Here is a 10,986-nt window from a genome sequence, read left to right as displayed (position 1 = left end):
GTTGCCAGGCGACAACCTCGGAACCTGAATGATTTGGAGGCTGTCTGCAGGGAGGAGAGGGCCAACATCCCTGCCGAAATGTGCACAAACCTTGTCACCAACTATAAAAACCATTTGACATCTGTGCTGGCCAATAATGGCTTTTCTACAAAATATTAACATGCTGTTTGTCCAGGGGGTCAAATACTTGTTTTTCCTCATCAGATGGTTATCAATTTTAATAAATTCATATGATGTGATTTTCTGGAATTTTCTTTGGGATTCTGTCTTTCACTGTTAGAATGTACATATGATTAAAATTGTAGATTTTTGCATTCTTTGTAAGTGGGCAAACCTGCAAAATCAGCAAGGGGTCAAATACTTATTTCCCCCACTGTATAATATCTCCTTGTTCCTTGTGACCCTGCACAACACCCTCGTCTGTGTTTGGCCATTACCACAATTTGACCGTGTAAATATGCAGTACATTTAAGTTTAAAGATCGCCAAGCAATATTTTTATTTGCGATTTATTTTACAACAACACTAGTTCAAGTCTACATTGTTAGGGAGGGGTAAAGGAAACAACACTGCTGATGGTCCGCTCACTCTCTCCTCCACCATAATACATCTATCTACCACTGGACTAAGTAGTTTGACAGAGACAGTGGGGGGGGGGGAACAGCATTAGAATAATAGCAACAACAGAACTTAAATAGAGTCAAGACAGCAGTACACAGAGGAGGTAAGTTCACTGAAATCTGTTCAACTTTCTTTGACTTCAGGAGTTCCTGTCTGGATTGCAACACACAGAAGGTGACGGTTTCCCAGCAATCCATATTTGTTAAATTGCTTCTTTGTAGCCAAATCCCGCGAAGAAACTGAACATATTGAAAATAGGAATCCAACCCAGCAGCGTTAACACAGACAACCAAGAGAGGAGGGGTAGACGGGGCTGCCGGTGAGCTCAGCAAATACAATCTTACAATCTGACAGCTAAAGGAAATTTCATCTGAGACAGAGTCCATTATCAATTACACAACATAATAGGGACTTTACAATTACCTTACCAGTAAACATTAATAGATAGACTTTTTTTTGTATTTTAAATATTAAAATAATGTGCTTTTTTTTTTTTCCCATTAGCTTCCAGAACACATTAACAGAAAACATCCGAGATGTGTGTGATTCTCCTCAAGTGCTAACAGTCGGTCTGACTTTCGGTGAAAAGCTGCATGTTTCCTCAAGAGAATATTAAAGCGAGAATAACTGCTGACAAAATATGGGTCGAGACGGGGTTTTTTTTTTTTTTTTTTTTTTTTCAAAACTGTCCAAATGTGTTTACCATATCATTTTGTATTCAAAGGGAATTGATCGATGGTAGAGTGATTCCAATCATGTTGCTACCTTAATTGAGCGTTTTAGTGCGCGGACCTTTTGGAATTCATAAAGACGGTCTTAAATGGTATGCATGTTCATAATTGCATTTGCCCCAGCTCCCTCAGCCCAGGGCAAAATGTAATTAAAAGCTTTGAGAATTTAGTCACTGAAATCATTTTCTCATTATCAAGCCAGCCTCTGTACAAAGTGGCATATTACTGGCCACTAAACTGGTAAATTAGTCACTTTTAATTATGCTGTTGAGGACAACATCGTTTGAAGTTTTTATTTATGCGCTGTTATGTAGTACATGCTATGTACATAACCATGTTGCTTAATTGAAATGTCAATGGTCCCGTGACTGAAATGCTCTCTTTGCTGCACAAGCGATTCCCTTTTTCCCCTCCTGGCCAACGGGCCTAATTCCTTCAAAAGTGCCTCATTATTCACATTATTCTTGTAAACATTATTTGCATTGTCTTTTAAACCGAGTGCATCCATCGTCAGCTGTGTACATTGTTGATTTTTTTGGAATTATTTCTGATGTGAAGAAGGTCCAGCATTATGTGTTGGAAACATCGTCATCAAATGACGTTCTCTGTCCTCTTGAGTCGGGACATTCCTTCTCTTTTCCAGAGGGTTTATGTGTTTGGACCTTGAGCTGCAACGGAAGCTAGGAGAAGTCAGACCAGCTGTTGGAAGTTGTGGTCTGCCTTGAAAAGCTGTTAAATGGAGTTCTGTAGGTCCAGTGCATGATGGCATGTTTTTTTTATTTATTTTTGGACATCTCTGCATGTCCTCTGCCCATCTACTTGAGAAGGGCTTCAGTATACGGCTCCTAAAGAACTATCACAGTCACACATGCAGACACGCAGTGGGATGGGCTGATGTGTAGGCCTAGTTTACATTGTCCTCCATACGATCGGATTCTCAGTTAGACATTGTGTCCAGTCCCAGCGAGGCGGCGTGCTGCTTGGCCCTCAGACGCAGGTTCTCGATGCTGGTGGTCTTGCTGTTGTGGCTGGCGAGGCCGCCTGCAGCCGACGCCTGCAGCAGCGGGCTGTTCCACACCTGCTGGGCGTGATGGGACAGGGACTGGTAATAAGACTGGCAGGGCAGAGAGCCCAGCGGCGCGGGGGGCATGTTGACATTCATCCCAAGGTAGGGAAGGGAAGATGGGGCGGTGAGGTCAAAGGCAGGGTAGTGCACCAGGTTGTTGGTGGCAGCCATGTGCTGGCGGAACTGCTCCTGCAGACGAAACAGGCTGAGGGGGGAGGAGGAGTAAGAGTGGCTCTGAGAGAGGGGGGCGCTGCTGGCCAGGCCGCCGCTGGAGGAGGAGGAGGAGGAGGAGGAGGGGGGGGTCACGGACGGAGAAACCAGGGGAGAGTCTGGACAGAGAGAAGAGGGTGGGGGGGGGGAGGAAAGTTTCAGTTGTGAGTCAGCTGATGAGTACAGTCAGGCAGTCATTGCAGATGAGGGATGCCATAGGGCTGGGCAATATATCGATATTATATCGATATCGTGATGTGAGACTAGATATCGTCTTAGATTTTGGATATTGTAATATCGGGATGTGACATAAGTGTTGTCTTTTCCTGGTTTCCTGGTAAAGTGATGTCATGTTCTGAACTTACCAGACTGTTGTAACTGTTCTTGCTGTTCTGTTATTTGCCTTTTCCTCACTTAGACATGATGTCCACATTACTGATGATTATTTATCTAAAATCTAAGTGTGAAGATATTTTGTTAAAGCACCAACTGTCAACCCTAGAATATCGCCGCAATATCGATATCGAGGTATTTGGTCAAGAATATCGTGATATTTGGTCTTCTCCCTATCGCCCAGCCCTAGGATGCCATGAAGTAAGTTTGTGAAGGATAAAAAAGAGAATTGATGGAATGAATGGTTTATTTTGAACAACATACGAAAGAATAAACAAAAAACAAAAGACACAAAAGTAGTCTACTATGAAAAAAAGATAACGCAAGAATAAGCTATATAAAAAAAAATACTTTAATCCGAAAGGGAGTAGGAGGAAGCAAAATGCTTTTCGGGTACTACACTGTTTTGAAATGTCCATAACTTTACAGCTTTAATTACAAAAATAAACCATATCTGAGTGTTTTCAATATATAATTTTTCAAAATGCAACTATAAACATTCTTTTTTTTAAATTGCCGAACAATCAACCGATTAAGTCCATAATTTCCTTATTGAAATAAATTGAATTGAGGTCCTTGTCAGAGTGACAATAAAAATATAGAAATATCTTCTTACCTGGTTTAGGGCTGAGTCTTTTGCAACCTGGAGAAACGTCGCCGGGAGTCGCTGCTCTCTCACACTTCATCTCCTCTCTCTGGGATTTCCTCTCGTCCTCCTTATCGGTGGCGTTGTCCTCGGTCGCCGACTCGCTGCCAGAGTGTTCTGCGGACGTGACGTTGAGCTCCATGTCCAGCGGTACAACACGGACTACAGGACCCTCTGTCTCCAGAGACGAGGAGGAGGAGGATGGAGGAGGGAGCTGGGTGTCGGGAAGGATAGTTGTGGAGGGAGGTGCGTCCTCCTTCTCGCTCCTTCCTTCCCCTGACGCCTCCTTCTGCTTCTGGAGCTGCTCCTTCTGGAGGCTGCGCTGCTTCTTGCGGAACTTGGCTCTGCGGTTTTTGAACCAAACCTGATGGCGGAGGGGAGAAGAGGGCGAGTTAGATGGAGAACATCCACAACAGTGGATGAAAACTGCAGTAGGGACTTTAACGCACACTAAATGGTTGATTTCAGTCAGCCTCGAGGGATTGAGTGGCAAATGAAAAGCCCAGAAAGTCAATAAGTAGCAGCAATAACAAGCATGTCCAGAAGGCCGTAAAATAATTCACTTTTAGTTTAAAAGCAAATGATCATAATCAGACTTAGATCAGTTGAATCAATCAATACTAATAGTAGTTTAACTGGCGCTGTATTTCAGAATTTATTGTCTCCAGTTGGATAAGCTACATTTTCTTTTGTGCAGTCGTAAGTGTAAAGCTTCATTTGTGTGTGAGCAAGGCTTAAGAAGTACTTCCTAAATCTACGTTTACATTTTTTCTCCTTTATTGATAATATTGCACAGTCACTGTTTTTAAATCAAACTTTGGAAAGCTGTGTTTTGATTAACGTAGCAGACATTTTAAGTAGACCTGTCATATTCTTTTCTTTTTCTATTACTTTAATTTATCTCATTACTTCTTCACATCCAACCAAAAAAAGTTGCCATCCACAAAAAAAGTAGGCTAGTAAACCCCCACAAATTTAGGTTGATACTGTACAAACACTAGGCCAGGGGTCTTCAATGTGTTTTAGGCCAAGGGCCCCTTAACTGAAACAGAGACTGAGCAGGGACCCCTTACTATACAGTATATTGTATAACATTTTGCGTATTAAGCTGGGCCCACAATAACGTGTAGGGCGACCTAACGCCTTTTTACATACCTTTTTAGTGCATAATCTATTAAAATAATAATTGTTGGCATGATTTTATAAAGCATGTTTTTTGGCGTTTTTTTGGTTCAACATTGGTGGTGGGGGTTGAGATCTTGAGCATATCAAACACTCCTGCATTCTGGTGAATGTGTCTGCAACAATTTGTCCATTTTCTGCATCAATTTATGATGCAAATGTATTTATTTATTTATGTATAGGAAATTAAAATAGTTTTTTGAGGGGTTGCACTGGCCAGTTTGGATTATTATATTACAGGGGGGTTACAACCCCCCTGTAATATTATAATATTATTACCCCTATGGGCACAGTGAAGCCTCATTACCTGTATCTGTGGATGGCTACCTTAGTGACCTATAGGCCAGTGTCAATATTTATTTTTCCACAAATAAGCCGATTTATATTTACTAATAATATGTTGGATTCATGTTAATACATTTGCATTTATATTTTAAACTTTCAAAAAAATTGCACTATAATGATACGAGGAAAACACGTGATAAAACCACAATTAAGCATTAAAAGCCCGTCTAAACTCACTATCAGTAGGCTATATTTTTAGTCGACAGTGTTTTTTTCTTCTTCTTCCCTATAGCAGTACCTGTACACGGGCCTCGGGCAGGTTGGTGCACATGGCCAGCCGCTCCCTCATCACCACATCCGGGTAGTGGGTCTTTTGGAAAGTCTTCTCCAGAGCTTCCAGCTGCTGCGCGGTGAAGGCCGTGCGGCTCCGGCGCTGTTTGCGGTGCTGAGAGCCGTAGCGAGCCTCCAGGATGATGTCTTGAAATGCGCAGCCGTTGGAAAGGAAACACACACACGGCAAGTTTATTTTAGTGGCCACGGTGGGAATAATGTCTAGCTACTTACTTTATTTGCATGCATTGTTTCAATCATTCGGCTGTTTCTGAAGCAGACGAAATAGCTTCGACTGATTATTAGCCTAATATTACAAAGATATGTCGCGTATAGGCTACTGAACAAGTGAAATACAAAACGATGGCTTCTGTTTTCAGTAAAAGCTAATTGAAGGTAATTTGTCTGGAGGCAGGACAACAACATGGAAAGTGTGTGTGTGTGTGTGTGTGTGTGTGTGTGTGTGTGTGTGTGTGTGTGTGTGTGCGCGCGCGTGTGCGCACGTGTGCACTCAATTACCAGCTAGTCTCTCTGCCAGTGTGAGCGCGTGCACGGAGGGCCGGTAGTCTGGCGCGTGCTGCGCCTGTTGCGCGGCCTGCTGGTGCAGGTTGTACATGGCGCTGAGGGAGTTCATGGCGTGCAGAGAGTAGCCGTTCACCCCGTAGTGCTGCATGCTGAGAGGCTGCTACCTGCGGGAAGGGAACACAGGATGGTCGGGCTTGATCAGAAAGAGGGGGAGCTCACTCATGGACACGTTGGCATTAGGAGCGCGTGGTTATAGTATGGATGAACATGCGATCTCAAACCCACCCTCCGTTTTGATCAGAAGAACGCAGTCATATGTCATATATATAGGTCACAGTGAGTCTATATGACCCTTAACCCCCCCCCAACCCATAGACACTACACTTTGCATTAAGCTCCATCCTGGACTACACCTGCCCATTCATTGCACATATATATTTTTGCACATGCTGCACTCAATGCATTCAGACTCTTTTTTTTTTTTTTTTTCTTGTTATCTAATGTTATATAGTTATTTTGTATTTATTTGTTTCTGTAGGCCTATTTATTGTTTATTTCGTATTCATGTTTGTTTATGTACCAACCACCAAGTGTTATTTACTTGGCAATAAATCCTATTCGATTCTGATAGGCTATTTTTGCACTGAGAGGCCTATGACACACGCGAGCTTTTTTTCTTTCTTTTTTTTATTAGTAGCCTAAATGACAGCAGATCCTCGCGCTCAAGGGCCAATAGATTTTAATGTGCGCACTCAGACCAAAGTGTTATCCATTAACATCCAATTATCGCTGTGTTCAATCCATTAATTATACAAAAGACTTTTAATTGGGGTAATTATCACTCGTTGCCGTAATGAACCGTGACGGATGCCTTATTCATGATTTTATACACGCGGTTTCTGTGATCCCGGAGAAGCCGAATCCCCAGTGAAAACGCTGCTTCGACAGATCAAGGCGTTGATGATGAAATGTGTTGTTGGAAAATGAAATAAGGAGATCTGTTCCGGGTCTCGGTGGCAAAACTTGCAACCGGATAGCAGGATTATTTTTTTAATAGACCGTGTTGTATGATTACGGAAATGCTGTTCTCACTAAGTGCTCCTTCAGTTTTAGTGACGGACGTCTTCATAAATTCTTCTAAAAGCTTGTACTTTATTTGAGGGTAGGCCTAGGCTACTTGTGTTTTATTTGTAATTAACAATGAAGCCTACATATAGTTGCAGCTTTTACTGATACGAACCGATTCATTTCTTGAAGTAAAACATCCATGTTCTTTCGCATGGCAGCAATTTTCCAAACTGTTTTGTAGTTCTCCTTCACGGCCGAGATTTAGATGAAGCGCTCGAGGACACGATTAGATATGTATTAGCACGGAGGAGGCTGACAGGAGGGAATATCTCCGAGGCCCAAGCAGTTCTTCTAACTATCACATAGAGACCACAGGGAAAAGATCTACATCTGTCTGCTGTAGGACAGCTATACAGTACCCAGGGAACTGGTGCAGTTCTTAGACTTATGTGTACAGATGGGCCGCTTCTAAATATTTCTGGCAAAACGTTTAGGGTTATCATTTGACTTATTTTCGTTTTGGTTGTATTTCATTTGACTAATTCACAACCCTTTAGGCCTACATGCCAACAATTGAATAACAAGAAATCAGCATTTGCGGTTACAAGTATTTTCTAAGTAATTCCAATGTATTTTAGAACCGTTTAAATAGCCCATGCATACTCTAATAATTCGTAGCCTAATTGATGTTCATTTGACCAAGGTCATACTCGTTTATGTAACCTTATCACTGGCTGACATCTTTTGATTATGACTTGATCCTTTTTATTATTATTATTATTATTAATAATAATAATAATAATAATAATAATAATAATAATAATAATAATAATAATAATAATATTGGATTAAAATAGACCAATTACGCAATTGTAAGCTATACCTATTTTATAAAAAGGAAAACACTGGGTGGTCGTTCTTCTGAAAGGCAGTTTTTCTACCCATTTTCTTGTGTGTGTGTGTGTGTGTGTGTGTGTGTGTGTGTGTGTGTGTGTGTGCGTGCGTGCGTGCGCGTGCGTGTGATGCCCGCAGTGCCTATTCCCAGCCTATTAAGTGGCTGCGGCGGCTGATGAATGTGATCAGAGGGCATTGGGGAATAGTTTAATTCGCCGGGACAGAAGGTGCTTCGCTAAACATTTACTTTACTCCCCCAAGTATTTGAGTTGAATGGGCCCCCCCTACCTCCCCGTATCTCCCCCCCTCCCCTTCCCCTCTCTGGCGGCCTCTTATCCCATCGCCCCGGGGCAACGTTTTGGCTGAGATGTATGGCCTCTCCGCGGGTAAAAATATGCATGTTGATCCCCATTTGGCTCCCCGTCTAATGGAAGTGCAAATAGGTTTCGACTGTGAGGCCCTCCATTCATCATCAACGCTGACACGGACGGACGTACAGTGGGGACTGGCTGGTTAGCTCTTGGTTGGAGTTCCCGCGTGTGCGTTTGTGTGGGCAAATGTGCGTGCGTGTTCTAGTCGGCGAATAGGCCAACGATTCTCCACAGTTTTTTTTTCTCCCTTTTCTGTATTCTCTGAAAATGAAGGCGTAGGATATACATTTCAATCGAATTACGCTTTAAATCACTCCAAATGCAGGCCTATAAAGGACCGAAATACACCATGTGTAAACATGTCTCCAAATTGTGTAGCCCACACCTGCAAGCACTGATGGAAGTTTGAGGGACTTTAAAACGTCCGCCATCACGTTTTACAAAATGCAATCATCTGCAAATAAAAAGTAACTTATCCCGATCGCAGCTGAATGCTTTTAGACTTTTTTGGCCCCCTCTATTTTGTGTCCAAGTACACTTTTTTGGTTTAAAGCCATGCCTTCTCATGTTTGCCTGCTTTGCCTACCTTTTTCTATTTACCACTACGTCTCCGCTTATAGCCTGTATCCTCCTGCCCAGATCAAATGCAGCACAATAGCTCATCCCTGTGAGCCTGTCATTGCCGTTATTGTCATTCATAAGCTTCTCTCTCTCTCTCTCTCTCTCTCTCTCTCTCTCTCTCTCTCTCTCTCTCTCTCTCTCTCTCTCTCTCTCTGCTCCAGGCACTGCATGGGCCCTCCTGGCAGCCCTGCGCAATGCTTCGATTATCAAACCGTCATTATGTAAATTGGCGTGTACAGTGCAACTCTTTGATCCGACTAAATTAGGAAAAATGTTATTTGCTAACAGCCCTCAGGGGCATGAGTCGACCTGACTCTCGTCTGCTCTTGTGTGCTGCTGTGTCACAGTGTGAACTGTCAGAGGGCCAGCGACGTGTCTGGTATTTTCTCTCAGTTGTTATTATGAAGGATATTTATTACGCAGAAGCCAGATTGAAATTTAAATGTAGCCTATGATAGGCTATTATATTATTTTGTATAACGAAAAAAAGCATACAAGACATACCCGTAACATTTTGAGGGGGAAAAAACAGTATAGACAAACTTCACATTACTTTGTCGTGCTTCTGTAATTTTGTTTCACTTGAGGCTAATTCAGATGTGTTAAAAGGAGGGTCGAACAGGAGTCCCTTTTATTTTGGCGATGTCATTTTTTGGGCTCGTGCATTTAAAAAAGAAAAAAAAAGTCAGGCAGCCTTTTTCATTTTTTGTTTTGTATTAATTAGGCTATTTGTAAAGTGACCGGTGTGAATTTTAGTTCTCACACAGGTTATATTTTGGGTTGCACCCTGAAACTTAAAAATATTAGATATTTCATAACAAACACAATATTTCCATTGGTGGAACTGATTTCGTCTCCACTAAATTGAAAGAAAAAAAAAATCTAGGTACATTTGATACAGGCTTATCGTAGCCTACGTATTTTTTAGGATACTTAACAAACACGTATTTAGGGTCAATTTAGCTGAAGTTAGCCCACTTTAGAGGCTGATAAAAATGGGAACCAGCTTAACATGAACATTAAAGCATGTTTGAACACAAAAAACACAACGTGTGAGAAAGAAACTGAATGAAGAGATAGTAAAAAAAAAAAAAAAAGTGTTTACCTCTTGTAGAGACAGTTGTCTTTTCCGTCACTTCTTCTTACACAGACGGCGGAGAATCCGAGCTCGTCAACTTCCAGCAGCCGTGTGTTGCTTTCCCCAGTGCCCACCTTTCCCGTCCTTTTTGTCCGACAGAGAGATAACAAATGTAAAAGTCCTCCAGTCTGTTGCTTCACTTCAAGTCCGCCCGCTCGCGCTCCACCTGCTCCTCTCCGTTGTGTCTCGCGCAGAGGTGAGAAGCCGCCATCTGCTGGTGCGCGAGAGCCCGGCGGAGGGATTTTAAGGAGAGCTTCGCGGGGGTCATGCCGGCTTTCTATTGGCTCCCCGTGCTGTCAGTCAAGTCAATCAGCCAGCTGAACATCCAGCGGCAGACTGGCGCGCTGACATCTGGAGTTATTTCCATATGTGATCAATTTAAGCACCTTATGTCCACTTAATCTCTCCGCATCTGTGTACACGATGTTTACTGTTTTTTTTTTTCTTTTTTTGTTTATTGAAATTGATAAACATTCTCCAAACGGGGAGATTTAAGCTTCTTAATGGATACATTTTGGTAAAATGTGTAGATTTTGTTGATATTTGTGATCGACATAAGAATAGAATGAATCTTTTTTTTTTTTTTTTTTTTTGGCAAATCTGCTGTAATTTAGTCTAAATAGCCAGATTCTGATATATATATTTCTAAAACTCAAACTTGTAACAATGAGTAAAATGTTCCTGAGGCATTTCTCTGTAATGTAAATGATACATACAAAACCATGTAGGCTATAGGCTATAAAACACACGTTGTAAACACATTTCAAACATTCACAATACGAGGTGAACCTATTGCATACATTTTTTTTTTTTTCAAATCTATATCCTCAAACAGCTTGAATGCACTTCGATCATGAATCCAATTGCCTTAACCTTAGTTTTTGTGAGTAAAAGCAACCAACCTTT

The 10,986-nt window shown here is 41.9% G+C and overlaps 1 protein-coding gene across 1 annotated transcript; it reads right to left on the bottom strand.

Moving 5' to 3' along the window:
• Positions 1–557: 557 nt before the first annotated feature.
• On the bottom strand, positions 558–10,278 carry dmbx1a (diencephalon/mesencephalon homeobox 1a). Its single transcript, XM_028593757.1, has 5 exons — positions 10,048–10,278; positions 5,983–6,152; positions 5,432–5,610; positions 3,637–4,030; positions 558–2,746 (listed from the first exon to the last, which is right to left on the bottom strand). Exons 2-5 carry the CDS (start codon positions 6,134–6,136, stop codon positions 2,289–2,291), a joined length of 1,185 nt encoding a protein of 394 aa, XP_028449558.1. The 5' UTR covers positions 6,137–6,152; positions 10,048–10,278; the 3' UTR covers positions 558–2,288.
• Positions 10,279–10,986: the final 708 nt, after the last annotated feature.

This window comes from Perca flavescens, chromosome 12, assembly GCF_004354835.1.
Source record: "Perca flavescens isolate YP-PL-M2 chromosome 12, PFLA_1.0, whole genome shotgun sequence".
In the NCBI taxonomy this organism is placed as follows: Eukaryota; Metazoa; Chordata; class Actinopteri; order Perciformes; family Percidae; genus Perca; species Perca flavescens.
Note: the sequence above shows the minus strand (reverse complement) of the source record. Positions and strands in the feature narration are given on the sequence as shown.